The sequence below is a fragment of the Metopolophium dirhodum genome, chromosome 9 (assembly GCF_019925205.1).
Source record: "Metopolophium dirhodum isolate CAU chromosome 9, ASM1992520v1, whole genome shotgun sequence".
Lineage (NCBI taxonomy): Eukaryota > Metazoa > Arthropoda > Insecta > Hemiptera > Aphididae > Metopolophium > Metopolophium dirhodum.
The window spans coordinates 13,240,314-13,257,770 of record NC_083568.1 but is presented as its reverse complement, the minus strand read 5'-3'; the positions used below and the strand labels follow the sequence as shown (position 1 = coordinate 13,257,770).

The 17,457-nt window shown below is 31.3% G+C and overlaps 1 protein-coding gene across 7 annotated transcripts in view; it reads right to left on the bottom strand.

Annotated features, from left to right (window-relative positions):
- The window catches only part of LOC132951777 (uncharacterized), a 260,467-nt gene that overhangs the window by 200,017 nt on the left and 42,993 nt on the right, over positions 1 to 17,457 (bottom strand). For all 7 annotated transcript variants that reach the window (XM_061023732.1, XM_061023735.1, XM_061023730.1 and 4 more), the window contains exon 3: positions 15,255 to 15,434. In XM_061023732.1, coding sequence (XP_060879715.1) covers positions 15,255 to 15,434 — 180 coding nt within the window. The remainder of the gene's footprint in view (positions 1 to 15,254; positions 15,435 to 17,457) is intronic.

Genomic DNA, 17,457 nt, shown 5'->3' with positions numbered 1-17,457 from the left:
TATAAATTTGATAAATGTTGTCAAAATTTGAACTTTAAATGCTTAAAAAAAAAAATTGTATTTCTGCCATTTCCCCAGCCCCCCCCCCCCCCTCAAACGACAAAAACATTTTTTTTCAACGCCAATATTTAGCGTGCAATAGGTGTGAATTTGCGTGACCTCTTTCGAAACCGTAAACCCAAAGCCCCAAGAACCGTGGGCTTTTCCCCTTTATTGCCATTTCCCCAGCCACCCAATTTACACAATTTAAATAAAAATATTTTTAAAACAATGAACATGTATACTATAAATATTTAAATTTTAACATGTAAACATTTTATTACTTAAAGTATGTGAATTTTATTTAAATTCAACTTTATTATATACAATACAGTATATTAAATAGTTGTTAATAGTTACTTTAATATTAAAAATAAAAACTGTTTGGAAATTGAAAATTATTATTTTTTCAAATTAAATCGGTAATTTCCCGAATACGTAGGTACAAATAAGCGATTTAAGGTTTTATTACACACAATATTCATACGAATTAAAACGGTTAAATAATGTTGAACTCAGTCTTCGACGCTGAGTAGAAACGGTTTAAATGCTCGAATTTTGGCAGGAAAAATCATCGGATTAGCTAGGTTATCCCGTAGGCTTAGGCGATAGGCAAAGTGACGTTAGGTAGGTACGATTGAAATTGAAATTTAAAATGATTTTGTTTTACTAACGGAATTATAATTACATAATAATAAAAACATATTATTACATAATATATAAACAATAAATACATACCTATATATTTATATAGTTTATAATTTTCGTAAATTATTTCGTATGTTCTTCGTATTTCGTATTTGCAAAGCCCAAGAATTTTGTGGTCGTTTAGGGGGGGGCGGAGAAATATCTAAAAAAATGGTATCGCTCCTGGTACTTGGTGCTTTGAATGCAGGGTTTCGAAATAGATCACGCAAATCCACGCCAATTGCACGCTAAATATTGGCGTTGAAAAAAATTCGAAAAATAAATGGTTTTGTCGTTTGGGGTGTACTGGGGAAATGGCAATAAAGGGGAAAAGCCCACGGTACTTGGGGCTTTGGGTTTACGGTTTCAAAATAGGTCACGCAAATTCACGCCAATTGCACGCTAAATATTGAGACATAAAAAAGTCCTTAAAGTTCAAAATTCGGATGAGGAGGGGCTGTAGAAACGTTTCTACAGCCCCCCCCCCACCACTTTGTTTACATTTTTAAACCTGACCTAGTGCCACGCAAATTTCAAAACCAGTCACGCCAATTCACGCTAGTTGCACGCTAAATATTTAACCAAAAAAAAGTTTGAAATTCAATATGGGGGAGGGGGGGCTGGAGAAACGTACGTAAGTTTTAGGCATTTCCTTTTAATCAATATTTAATATTAATAATTTAAGTCACATTACTCACCCGATTTAGTATTTTTGTTATTTATCATTATATTATGTAGGCAAGTAAAATATAAATTAATGTAGGTAACAAGTTGGAAGTTGATATTATTAAAATATGCTATTTAATAATCAAAAATGTATCATTCCGCATTCGTCCCGTTCATATTTAATTCGGAGCTATCATAATATTATATTCCGCTCAAGGGCCACCGTTCTCATAGGTATACACCTAAATCGTGGTCACGTATGTTACGTCGAGCCTCGAGAACGCGGTGATAGAAAGCGCAACCGTTTACCGCAAACGACTATTTTGATACGCGCGTGATTGTAAAAAAAAACCTCCACATCAATTCCCGACGCGTTTGTTCGAATAATTTTTTTTATTTTAAACTATAATCCATCCAATAGAGTAATCTCTCGCCCGCACACCACACTCGCATCATAATATATTGTGTCGTCACCACGTGTACCTTATTGCAGCGAGGCGATATTATAGTACTTTTTTTTCACTATTTCCATGTACGAAATACAGCCCTCCCTCATACGTCCAATATATTATATAATATTTTCGTGTAATATGATAAAACTCCATGGTCCTTTTTTAATACTTTGTCCTGCAGCGCGGCTCTTTAGCCTCAAATTCTTCTTTCGCGTCCTACAGTATCGTCGTCGTCGTCGTCTTCCTCCTCCTCTCCTTCTCCTATGCCCCTGCAGCCGCGGCCCGTCCATCATAAACCCATCGTCACTGCCGCCGACCCGGCACACCCGGTCAAAGTTGAAGGGTTCGAGCCCTTTGTGCGATAACAGGTCCGGAATAACAAAACGAACGAGGCGCGTAGCCGCGGCTCATCACGTATTCCGGTCCGTCGTCGTAGTTCTCCTCACCCCGTCGGATCTGCCTCAGAGACGAGATGATTTCGTCTCGACATGTCTCTCGTCCACCGCACCCGCGACCGGACTGGCGTCGGAGCTCTCACGCGACGCGTAATCGAATACAATATATACATCCATCGAATAGTATACGCACTTTGCTGTCGATTATAACGCGAAATGTTTTATAATCTATATTACACTGTCTTGTACGCGTACGCACACTGCACAGTGTCTGCAGCGAGCGTTGCAATAACTTTATACGATATAGTTAAGTTCATCGAATTAAAAGACATTTTTTTTTTTAATGCATTAAAAATACATGTATTATTATAATGAATCTATGCGAGTTTTTAAATATATGCTAAAACCTATCAATAACCACTAAAATATTTTTTATTACATTTAAAAAAGTTCTTCATTTTCACACAATTTGTAACTATTCAGTTAAAATAAAAAATTATTTACTTTAAATTTCCGTAATTTTCTCGAAATCTCGATTTTACGTTACACAGATTTGTTTGAAAATATATAATATTCAATTATATATAGAACCTTTGATAACACGTTACTAAGTTACTTTTTTAAGTAAAAACCCAGTTTTTGTGTTAAATGCTATATGAAAAGAAAGAAGAGAAAAGAAAAAAATGAAAAATGATAATAAAATTGAAAATAAATAGCGTCAATAAATGCAAAATAAAAACTTCCAATTCAGATTCAAAAATACATGCAACTCATATGTAATAAGACGAGATTCGCATAGCTAGCTTTGGTAAGCAATGCAAATCGCATCAAAATACTAGCCAGCCCTAATTATAACAATGAAAACATCTCTTCACTACGTAATACGTTTATTATATTATGTTACCTACTAATGATACTGCGTTAATATTTAATACGTATAATGATATAAATAATTATAATTATAAAATCCAATAATAATTAAACCATAATTACCTATTATGAATATTTCACTAGATTACCTACTCTATAAGAAGCAATGACCAAAAAAATAAATACAAAATAATATGTAAAAAATGAATTGAAGTAGGTTCCTCTCTATTAAGAATCAATTTTCGGTTGTAAGTGGAAGATATACCTATGTAAAGTTGAACAATTCAACATTATTTAATTTTGTTTTAAAATTATTCAAAAATTAAATAACATGAGTTTAATGAATATTAAGAATTGTAATAAATATATAAGCTTCATATCTATGGATAAATAATATTAAACGTCGCATTTTTTTATTTTAATTGGATATTTTAAAGGTTGGGAAAAAAACTATGTTGATATTTAATATTTAATATTTACATTTAAAATAATAAATGGTTAACAATTTTATTAATCGATAGTAATATTTTATCGTGATTTTCAAATATCATGGACAATAATTCCAAACTTAAATTGTGTAAAACTCGACAAATTAAAAAGCTGTCATTTTAATCAGCAATCAGTATTATTTAAGTTGAATCGTATTTATGAATTCTTGGGGTTTTGTATTGTCGACAAAAGTTTTGACGCTATCTGCTCCAAACGGTTCAACAGTAATTTACACGAGACTTAATTTGTTTGCTTATTTTTTATCCTCCATACTATATAATAATAGTTCTTAATTGGATTTGTCAATCTTGAAAGTGGTTGACTTTGGAAAGTTTTTTTTTTTAATATTTTAAGACGTTTAAATCTTTCGTCTGTATTTATGGCAAACCATAAAAATAAAAATATCTCTGTCATTTCCAAACTCTGAAGATTACCGAACAACGTCAAAAGTGACTTTGGCCATTTTCTCTGGTCTTAATTATTAATCAAACAACCAATCAAACCAATAGTTGTGACGACACTGGAGAAATTGTTGAATATATATGTGTTTTAATATTTTAATTTAAAACTTAATTAGTATTTTGTAAATATAATTTGTTATTTGTTATAATATTTTATCTACTATAATCACAATAATATCTGTGATTAATTCATTAAAAGGAATAAAAAATTACGTAGGAATATGCCTAGTAAAATATATTTTTCATTTATGAGAATATAATGACCCCAGCTTAAACAATTATTTTTAATGGTCATAAATATAACTATTTACCAAGTTAAAAAGTTAATTTTTTTGAATACTTTTTTAATTGTTGATTTTAATGATTTTATACATTAATTATTGCTCTCAAGTGTTTATACACGGTTTTAAAACTTAAATTTTTAAATAATCTAATACTTTAGTAATTTAGTGTATAATAGTGGTAATAAATAGGTATCAATAATAATACTATAATTTCAGTTATGTTTCTTGAAAAAATAATATTATATTTAGATTGGTACATAGTCACAAATACTTTTTATTAAAAAGTTGATTAACTTTTTTTTCAAACCGAGTTATTTTAATATTTTTGTCCATATTACCTTAAATTTATTATTTCACGGTATTAAGTTCACTTAATTTAATTTAATTTGAGTCAATTATTTTCATTAACTTGGCCCACCTTTGCTATAACTATAGAATCTTATATTGATTTCTTGTATGTAATAAAATATTTAATCTAGTTTTACTTATAATACCTACCTATATTAGATTATTTTATTCAAAAAATATATTTTTCAAATGGTGTGATTTAATAAATTATAATTCATACATAGAAATTTTAAAATTGGTTCGCTAAAATGTTGAATATATATTATTATCGCAAGGACTTAAATTTATAGAAAATAATAATATTGCACGTTTCAATATTAATCCTGCGTATTTTCTTATAGTAAAAAAATAACGAATCCTTATGTAAGTATAATACTGTCTTATATTTAATATAGGTAATAATACTCGACAGTCGATAGTCTAAATTATAAGCTATGCTCGGTATATCAATATATTTAATGTAATTATAATATGACGTATAAACCACACCACGATTTGATTTTCTTTAACTTAAAATAAAAGTAACATAAACCTTGTTCACTGGAAAATTCACGATGTTGTACATAAATTTAATAATTAATATGTCGGCAATGTAAATTAACCGCGTAGTCGTGCCAAAACCAGAAAACGATCTAAAAATGACAGCGCGTCAGGCCGGTTGATGTTGATGTATGTTTAGGTAGCAGAAATTATTTCGTCTCATTACCGTTTTATACGGGCGTGCCCGTGACGTGGATCCTAGCCAAAAGGCGAACAACTTCTGCACTTGAAAATTGATTTGGGTCGCACTCATTCTAAGCGTTTCAGCCCCTCCGTTTTTCACCCCTTCACATATTATGATACGTGAGTTGCTCCTCATCTTGTTATTAAAATTAAAACAGATTTACATATGGGTAAATATAAATTCTTAATTACGTAGGTAGGTACTCAATGTTAAATACTCATAGGTATCGTAAAATAAAATACATTCATATTATTATTATATTACCTGTTTATTGTTCGTGCTATGACCGACAAATTATCGTTTATAGTAAATTATTATAATAGTTCAATATTAATGTTTGCAGTCTATATAACTGCAATTGTTGTATTTAAGTAAATATGATCAGCTTAATATGTTTTTATTAAAATAATATAAAATACCGACGTTTTGAATTATAATTATAAATTAGGCATCATATATCAAAAAAAGATAGTAATAATATTATATGTAAATTTATATTGCAATAGGATTGAAACCTACCCATACATTATCTAAATCAATCAAGTAAAATAATTTTGGCTTATAAAAACAACGTACTATTAGCATCAAGTCTCTACGGAAAACGTACCTGATACATGAGTCATATGATACATAACAATAATATATATATAAGTGTATTAAGTTTATACCAGAGTAAAAAAAAAGGCTACACTCTATAAACAACAATATAGATACTATATTGTTATTATGTGTGTGGCGCTTTGATGCACACATTATTATAATGAAAAACCAAAGTACAATATAAACTCGACGTGGTTTTTCCGTTGAAATCCTATTGAATAATATGAAATCTATTACGCGCCCCCGTCCAAAAGTTTGTAACCACTGCCGTCTTAGGCCCCACCGTCGCCGAACGAGGCTAAATGGATTTCTTATGTAACGCGTCTTCTTATAATGTAATTCAACCATATGATGACGATGACGAGGATGGGTGGTGAGCCGGTCTAATTGAACGAAGATCCCCGTGACCGTTATTTATCGCGCAATCGGTCGGTGGCGGCGGTGGCCAATCGGTAATCAGGCTCGGGCATGTGTGTCGTGCGCGTATATGCGGGACTACAGCGAAATGAGGTGGGGGTGGCGCGTTGGGGTAAAGGATGTGCAGGGCACTGCGGACGGTGGGTTTGTTAGGCAAAGTTTAAAGGGTTCAAACTAATTACTAAGAAAAGGTCGAGGGTCCGAGAGAGGGTTGTGTTTGGCCGTATTGTTTTGGCGGCGGGAAGCGAATATAAGGAGCCAGCCGCAAGACTGTGGCCCGGGCGCAAGGCTTTCTTGGACCGCGCCGTGGCGAAGGAGAAAGAGAATGTGTGTGTGTATGGATGTGCGGGTATGTGGGTGGGTATGTGTGTGTGCGCAGAAGAGAAAACGGGACGGCAGAACCCATATATACACCCACACACACTCTGGCGCATACTGCGTGCACATACGCGTATATTACTATGTAAGGAGCGCATAAAGCCGCTCCGTGTCCATCGGCAGCGGCGGCGGACGGGGACGGGCATTGTGTTTAACCCTCTCCCTTGAAAACAGGAGAGACCATTAAACAACCGCAGCCGGGGTGGGTAGAGAGAGTAACGGCAGCAGCCACCGGCCTTCGATCAGCGAGCGCGCTGCACCGCCGAAACTATTTCACAGCACCTTAAAAGCGTTTCGAAGCTATAGTCACTGCGGTCGGACAAGGCAGAACGGGGGATTTACATGAATTTCGCCTTTGAACACATTGGAAATTCAAAATATGCCTACTAAAGTATTAGTGTACATCGCGTTATTAATTAAGCGAATTAATCACAATAATGGAACGCCTTAATAATAATATATGGTGGACCAGCGCGCGCGTCTTATCCAAACTAATGACGGTCTTCCACCCTGCAGCCGTCACCAGGCCAGCAGCATATAATATTATAGTCAGATCGTATGGATGTAATATATAAAATAAATATACGGACAGATCGTCGATCTTTTAAAACTGTCCCCTTCTATATATACATAGCTATGTAATCCGATCCAAAATTTAAAAATAGAACGTTTGTTAAATAATAATATTATCAACCACTAATAATTGTCAAATTATTGATAAAATACGATTATATCGGATTTATAACTTGTATAACTTAACAATTGTATCTCAATTCATTTTTCGAATGTGTTTTTACTTGATACAATCAAAAGAAAACTGTTAAAAGTATTGGTCGATTTTTTTGATTTTTTTATAATAAAATACGGAGATTAGTGACCATATTGAGTAAATGTTTAGATGTATTTATATTTTTTTTTCTGACAATTATTTAATTCTTCGTTGTAAAACCGTATTTAACAGATAAAATATTTGCATGAAAATAAAAAATTTACAGTATGAATTCGTACACTTAATGTTGCCATGATTTAGTTCTAAAAATGTTTTACATAAATTACATAGTATAGACATTTTCATTTTATTAGTCATATTGCATAACCTTATTATTTCACAATAAATATTACTTAAATATTTTAAGCATAATTTTTTTTAATCTACACTTAACTTCAACTATATTATTTCTTAATAAAATTATAAAAATTGTAATTACAATTTTTTGTTATCTACACTCCATGTAAACTAATAGGTATTCTAAAAAAAATCATAAAGTTTATTTTAGTATCTAAACTTACATAGTTACACAGTCTTTAGTAAATGTACACATTTTTTTTTGTATTTAAAAACAAATTTAAATTGATTAAAAACATTTTAATTTTAAACGTTTTAATTTAAACCGAAATAGGTTGTGTAATAAAAATGTTGTTTTGGCATTAAGGAGAAATAGACGTTTCTATATATTCTGGGTAAATAGAAACTCATAAGTAGTTGCTGTTCACCAAAATCCAGGAGATTTTATACTTTGTTTACTGGTTCATCTCATTGCTATTGAGTTATATGTGAGCATCTTCCACTTTTATCCGCCACCACGCACCGTTTCCGGCAATGGGAAGGAAGAGACTCTTTGGGAGTGATTTCCTTAAGTGCTTTATCGACATCTTCATTCATATAAATTCCGTGGCCACCCCACGTAATAAAATAAAAACATATATCGGATAGGGGATAAGGATAAGAAAAAAATAGCTCTGGTAAATAGTTCGATTTTTTGGCCTTTTATAACGTGTCCGGTCTTGTCAGAAATATCACTAAATTATTATTTTTTTCAACCCGCAACATGTAAACGCCTATCTGAAAGCATTATGCGCCATAAACATGTTTGTTGGATTTATGGATTTCATAAGAAGCTGAATTAGACTTTCCCCTTGACTAGTTTCTTTTGCGAATAATATTGTTTTGTTATTCTTTTGCTGGTAGACAAATCTCAACTTTAATGTCGAGTCAACCTTTTTTTTCGATATTATAAATAAATAAATATATTGGGGACACACAGTTGGGTCAATAATATAATATACAATTTGTATGGTTTGTGTGTGTATAGTATGTATTATACTTGTATCAGTTTTTTTAACCGCGATAACAATATAATAAAATCATAAAACTATAATAATAATATTCCCAGACTTTAGTGGTCAATAAAAATACTCAATTAAAATGTCAAGTCGGGCAAAAATAAAAAGATAGGAGGCAGCCCTTCCGTTGTAACGCAATAAAAACCTTAAAGAATTACAATAGGTCAGAAGTTTGAACATACACATAATATATAACATTTAATATTAACAGCAATGGACAAGTATAAATTGGAGGTTAGATATTTATCTCACAATTGGTATACTTCTGAGCTAAATAAAAAATTTAACTTCAAATGCTCATTGTTTAGTAAAAATCTAAATAGTCTGGAACGACGCTAAATGGACACTAATTATCTTAGATATCCACGATTATTTCAATATTTGTTTTAATTTTTGCCCTAACCGAACTCAAGTTATCGTGAAGCTATGACAAATATTAATAATTCATCTGTCATATTTTCTTATATTTATATTATTTTAATATATACCAATTTTATAATTTACATTATATTTTATTTTTAAGTATAATAATTATATTTTTAGATAGATATTTTTAGATATTTTCATTAATATCACGACAAAGAAATTACAAATATAATTTATAATCAGAAGGATATTAGACAACGCTATTGCATCAAAATTAATTTAATGTTAAATTAAATACTTATATTAATTTTTTATTGCATAATAGTAAAGTTACATGTTGTGATATAAACAAATATGAGTACCTATATCTATATACCGATGAACAGGAAAGGTATACTTAATATGTTAATGTATATTGAACATAATATTATTACTCAATCTAGTAGAAAAAACTAAAATAAAGAAAATTGTATTTTATTACAATATATTAAATTATGTTAAGCGTGTATTGAAATTAATTAATTTTGTTATTTGTTAACTATTTAGTAAGCATGCCGTCGCATGCATAATTAAATATGAATCAAGTTAAATATAAATTAATCTAGGTCAAAGACTCAAAAAAAAATAGTGGCCCTCATAATACTTATAGTAGGTACCTACTTAGTGGTATTTACTCTACGTAAAGAAATTTGACTTTGTTGTGGTAGATACCTGAAAAGGAAAAATGACCCTAAAGCCATTGCCATGAATGCATAAACACTGCGTGCCTCCCCACACGTCTATTTAGCGCCGTTAATATGCACGCAGGATACGCGGGACTATGTAATAAATGGTCGTTCCTCCCTCTCTCACTCTCTCTCCTCCGGACTCCGGTTAGGTATCCTTTAAGGAACGAGGCATCTTAAAGACTAATTGGTTATAATTAGCCAGCGGCAAGCCCGTGTGCGTATTGTGTTGCCTCACGGAGGGATGAATAGTTGGTCCTGCTCTTTAAAACGGAAGGAGGACATTGGGGACGGAGGGTAAAATTCACAGATGTGCCGTTATTTACGATCGGGTCACCTAACCCTTGTAATGCCAACATAACGACTTGGCCGCTATGTATTATTACCGGTTATTATTATACACATAAGGCAGCCGGCGGAGGGCGGCACTTCTTAGTCGGCCCGGCGGGAGATTTATGTTGGTAGCAGGTCGTCTTAAGTGCGCAGTGTTCCCCCCTGATTTGTCTCTACTATATACATGTGGAATGTCATTGCCTCTCTTGTGCCATACTTGGCGTAGTCGAGGGAAGGCCAGCACCGCGTTAGTGCACTTGGACAACGAAGACGGTGTTAAATGATTTCTAATAACTCTTGTTAACCTATACAACAGCTAGTCCAAATGGCGAGTGCCAAGTTAATCGCTTGCAAGCCAGTAACAAATATCCCATATACTTCATCGTTATAACGCCTTGACTCTTGAGGAGTATACCTGAGTCGAAATTCTGCGGTTAACGTATCAACAGTTAATACGATGAATGCTCATTTAATACATGTATTTACTACTACATTTTTGGTGATGATTATTTTTTCATAGCCTTGCAGTACATATATGGCTATATAATTAAACAAGACAGACAACGTTTTTGAGTTTCAATCATATTATTATACATGATTTTTAATTATTTTTCAAGAAATTATATATTCAAGTACATAACAACATGTTATTGTAATAATATCTCCAAAATAAAATATTTAATACATTTTTATTTTGAAAATTTCTAAAAAATCAGTAAACATAACATTTTGAATGTAGGTGCTGGACATTTAAATTTATAAAAGAAATCATATATTAAATATTTTAATATAAATTGGTGGTTTTAGTCAGTCGGCTATTTCAATACATTAAACTATTAAAGTAACTAATTTAGTAACATTAGAGTCATTGATTAAAGTTAAACTATACAATCGTTCATAATTTATATCGTTAAATAATGTGAGCATTTTAATTCAACATACACGTCATACATTGCTACATTGCTGGTAGTATATTATTAAACATTTAATTTTATAAAAGGCGATTTCAAAGTTGAAATAATTGTTAGGCGTGTAGGAGGAATTTAATGAAATTTAAAATCCAACAGTAGTTTACACGAATTTTCTACTCCCTTTCTTAAGAAAACGAGGGTGCCTAATTATTCACAGTTATATCAGCAAAATGCATATATTTTAGGATGTGAAGCGACCAACTTTCGCGCAGTCTGATTCCTTAATTACAGTACAGCCGGAAGCTCTCTGGAGATTAAAACTGTTATGCACATGCTTAAATTCGTATATATGATCTACACTTTATTTGGCGAGAGGCAAGAAACGTATAATGTACACGAGCCCCACGTAAAATGAATAAGGAAAAGAAACGCATTCTACAATTAATATTAGCGTAATTCACTTTAGACTTTAGAGTTTCCGTTTTGGATGCGATATTGGATTATACCGGTGCCCACTATAGGTGACGATAAGTAACGGAATAAGGAGAACAGCTTCGGTGGGTTGAAGGGGAGGGACACCCTTGGAAGCTGCGGTTTCTTGGTCTGCCGGACTTGATAAAGGTTTTACGCCATAGTACGGTACAGCTGTACGGGTTTCCAGTGTAATCAGCATTTTGGTGACCACAAGCACCGTGGGTCCGCAACATAACGGCTACCAGACCTCTCAAAAACGGTCTTTAATTACAAACGCGAGAACATATTAGGACCCAAAGAAGAGAGGGTGTTCGATACATTTTGGCCCATAAAGTTTGACCCATTCAAGTACTTAAGAACCAACCCCAACTAAAGCAAACAACAGGTTATTAAAATTAATTCTTTCGGCCATAATACTTGGTAAAAGTATTTTTTGTTTCTTGACGAAGACATATAAATTGTGTTCTCTACAAAATATTAGTCATTGATTTTTATGCACAATATTATGCAACTCTATTGGTAAATGTAAAATTATACTTCATACACTACCTATATATTACCTATTATTATTGTCTAGGACATCATTTTTTTATAAATAGGAATGAAAAACAGAGAAATTACTAAATACCGGATACTGTTGTCTGTTGGTTGCTGAAATTGTATCCACTATTCAGAGGTGTCAGTTTATAGAAAGTGTTTAGTTAGTTCGGAGGTTTCCACTATTTAGAGGTGTCCGTTAGGCGAGGGATTTTACTGTAAAATATGTTTTCAGTGGGTAAAGACTAAACGCTTCTACACCAATTTAAATTAACTATATTATATTATTATAATATGATGCACATTAACGCATAAGAGGTGCATTAGAATTATACAGGTAGTTTTCTTCTGTTTTATAGTATTTTAATATACTTTGAAATTGTTAACAGTAATATGGATGGATGCATAATAATTACATGTTTAAATATCGTAGTGTTGTGCGTATTAAAATAATAATAATTATTGATGTACCTACTTATTTCTCGTGTAAATAATAAATTTGTGTGTATATTATGTTTATTTTCAAAACTACGTCAATGAATATCAATTTGAGCGTATAGAATCTGATAAATTATTGACTCCGTAGGCGACACAATGATATAAAAAAAAACTCCCTCCTCTATTGGTCTATATTGCAGTTGGGTTTTATTGATATGCTTGGCCTTTGTCATTTGTTACGTTCCTTTTTTTTTATTTTGTTCTGGTTTCCTGTTTTCCCATCTCATCGTCCTCCAGAACACTACAGCCGGTTAGATAAATCCGATTTTTATAGAGATTACAAAACATTTAACCTGTTTTTCTACGAGCAGACTTATTTCCCAGACAACGCCATAAATTTCACGGTCGACTTCGCGCCGTGCCCATTTGAAAGATGCGTATTGGGGCACGGAATCCCGCGACAGATCTGTCCAATTCCGGTAGGGCGAAAAAATAAAATAAACGCTCCGGGTGAATACACAAAATGAATGCAAACACAGAAAGTTTAAAAATTATTAGAAAAATCACTCCGTCTCAAGACTTTTACAGTTGTTCACATAAAACAAATTTTATAAACACAGGAAAAAAATTCCTATAGAATTTTCTATACATACTAATATTATTATAGTTATTAGAATAAACTATTTTAAATCTGATAAGAAATGTGCGTGATATAAATCGTTCTTGTTGAAAAAATAAAATAACACTACCTAGCTAGTTTTATTTCACATATTTTGCATATTTTCATAGGTATTTGTAATATTTTATCAGTGCATATTTTTTATTTGTTGCATATATTTAGCAAACAGGGTTTAGCAAAAATAACAAAAATAATATGTAAATAAATATGTATAATTTTAAAAAACAATAATCTAGATTCCAATTCAGATGATTATTTTTACTTCTATCTATTCATTAAAGATCAAGTTAAAAAGTTTTTTTTTAAGTTTTTATTTTCAATTTTTTGTTCAAAATGCATAAAAACAAATAGGTATATTTCTTAATTATTGTAGACAATATATTTTTTATTATTTTATTACCATTAATTTGAATAAACAATGTTATCCTTCAATTCTGTATTTTAATTGCAAACAAAAGTTATATTTGTATGCACCTACTTTAAAATTTCAATAAGAACTCAACGTGAAGGTATACTAAGTCTTATATAAGTAAAAATTATATTTATATTTATAAATTATGAGCGATCCCTGGCATATGTTCATCAGCACTGCAATTCCAAATCGCAATTGAAAATTTCGTATTTTTCCTTTTCCCATTTCTGTAGATTTTCAAAATAGTTAAGTAATCGTGATTCACGATACATCAGATTCCAGTTCTTGGGAAAATGGAGTATATTATCAATCGGGATAAATGATAAGACGTTTAATTTTTTTTACTTGAAAACCGAAATTAGGATCTTCTTATACTGCTTTTATAAGCCATAGTTTTGATGTGCCTCCAAACAGAATGTGCAAAGTGAAAACGACAACCACCAATTTTTATATCACTAAATTCCTTTTTTAAAGCATTTATAGTAGCAATTTAAAAATATAGAACTTGACATTTTTTGGTTTTAATAGTTCCATTTTATTGCTGCAGTTAACTTAGCAAGCTAATTAAATTTCCTATACGCTATCATTGCTTCTATTTTAGGAATATTGAGAAAATTAACACGTGCAATTGTGGTTGAATTACTTAAAATGGAAAATCGATTTGAATGTATTCGTGCTGTACATTTTTAATTAATTAATCAATTAATTTTTAACTTTCGAATTTTTCCATTTAGTTTTTACTAAATTTTACTTTCAAAACGATTTAAAAAAACCCTCACTTACGACCAAATTATTATTATCTTTGCCACTTTTTATAAAATCTAGAGGCATATTTGATATAGACCTATAAACTAATGGAGCTCTTCCCTCACCACCCTGCCTATGATATAACCCAAACATATTTGGATTTTAGATAAACGACATGCCATAATTGATTATTGCAATATAATCCTATGACCTATAATCTTCATTACGATATTAGTATTCGCGTCTCGCGGTGAAGGTGTTTGAGACTTATATCAATAATTACCTAAAGTACTTACCATCCGAGTCATAGGTTTAACAAATTTAATAATATCTATACCGTGACCAATAAACCGATACGACAAATTTGTACTACGACCTATTGGCGTAACTCATTTAACCTTTTATTTTTTAACTTTAGACAGTTAGGCCATACTGAAATAATATATAAATATGCCTCACGGTTAATATGACTTACAAGCCAACAGTGTGCTGCTCTCTAGATGGAAAATACTGCAAAACGAAAACTTTTTCACTGTGCATAGATAACGCCACAAGTTTTATTGTTAAAACAATCAATATTTTTGTTTACCACCAAACATTTTCCCCCAACAGATATCACTCTGTCACAATAATATTTTGACTTAAACGCTAGATGGCAGCATATAATATAATACAAATACATTTTGTTGGTCACCAACCTGTTTGTTAACTGGAGGCAGTATTAGTTTTCTTCGCTTCGTCCATGGTGCATCTGGAGGTTTAGCAGCGGGACGTTTAGATGGTGGCAAACTGGATGGCAATTCTAAGATATGTCTAATGGTGTGCTTGGACTTAGGTTTTATCATGATTGTGTTGAATCCAAAACACTCTTTTGCAGTCTAAAAAAAGGTATATTAAAATACATAGATAAGTAAATACTAAAAATCATTAAAATATTAACGACTAGTTAAGTGGATATCTAATTTTCAAGGAACTTCAAAATTAACTGCAGTGTTTCACTATAGCGTAATAAATAATAAATTGTAATTGTAAAATAGAAATACGTTTTCAATATAATCATACAGCTTAACTATCTTTTTTACTATATTATAAAGAATTCAAAATATTTCATCTTACTTCTCTAATCCCTTTACTTATTATTTGTTTACACACTGTTATGTAAAAATACTATTTCGTCGCAATATACTCAAAGTAATAATACATGATTTAAAAAAAAAAGTCAATATAAATATTATTCCTAAGTTAAGAATAACTTTTTCTCAATCGGGACCATAGTATTATATATTTATAAATTCCTGTATTAAATTTTAAATCTAAAGACTTTTATAATCTCAATAGTTTCAAGCAACATGTTATTGATACCATAGTAAATAAATTGTAAGCAAGTGCATAATATATAATATATTAGGATGATTTCCACTAATACTATTGTTATTTGTTAAGATTTATATTGTACATACTTTATTAATTGAATTTACAATAGTTGTTATGAAATGTTATTACTATGTAACTTACTAAAACTAACTAAAAAAAATGGAAACTGAAAATGTCCGTAAACAGCTAAAAAAAAGTCAAAATAATTGGAAAATGTTATGGTGTATAGAAAATGCTAATGTAAATATTCAGTCAAAATTTCATGTACCTGCAGTCATTTGTTTTTGAGTTGCACCAAAAACCAAAATCGATTTTCTCGAAAACAAATTTTGCATAAAAATTCGCGTTTTTCCTTAATTTTTCTTTTGTTTTTCACGTCGCTTTTAAAAACTACTGGGAAATGTTTACTTTTGACCCCCCAAAATACCAACTAGATTCACTTTCCTATCAGAAAAGTTACCGTTGAAGAAAATCCAAGTACTTTTACTGTCCTAAAAGGTGATGACAGACACAAAAAAAAATTTAAAATACACACAATATCATTGTAAAATCAATACATTCATCGCTTCGCTCAGAATCTAAAATAATAATATGTTATAAGTAGTATTTTCAAATAAATATGTACGTATTTACATGAGATAAATATTTATTTTTTGGAAAGGAAGTTTTTAAAATCTAGTTAACAAAACATTTCACGAATAGTTTTAGACTTTAAGTCCCCTATATATAAATACCAAACTACTAATTTACAAGTCCTTACTCAGGCCATTATGGACCTACAGCGTTCAATTAAGGGATGCTGCTAAACCTTCTGACACCCGTACAATCCAAGCCTTTTAGCAAATAGGCCTTCGCCTAGTTTCATCTGCACCCTGGTACCCATAGGCGTAACTAGACCTTAAAGTTAGGGGGGACTTCAGCCCAATCGTATTTAAAATAAGTAAAAATGTGGGGGGCTCTGCCTCCCACACCCCCCAAACTTGTCCCTCAAATGACATTCATTATTAAATTATAATATTAGTTTATTATTATACACTGACACACTGTGTATGACATGTATAAAAAAATAATAAAAAAAAGTGGTATTTATAGATGAAAATTAAAATATTAACATATTATTAAGTATTATTTTAGATACAAGTTTATTTTTCTTAAATATAAGTGAAAGTTAAAGACATTTTATAGACAACTATTACAAGCCTCCGTTCAGTATTGGCAAATTTAAACTAAACGCGGATTTCGGTGAAAAGCCGTCACCACACCTTTTTGACAAGAAAAATAATAACGACGTTGACTCAAGTACCATAGTTATCATCGGGCCTAAGTATCAGACGCAAACACACAATCGTTTTACTTAGAGTAAGACGAAGATAATATAAAATCTGATTCTATTTTTAGCAAAAAGCCCCTATATGCGGCCGGCAGGAACAGCGATTGTCATCCAGTTAATCGTTATCACTATTTATTAATAATCGTTTGTCTTTTACGACTATTTTTGTGTTTAGTTTATTGATAACTTCTAAATAG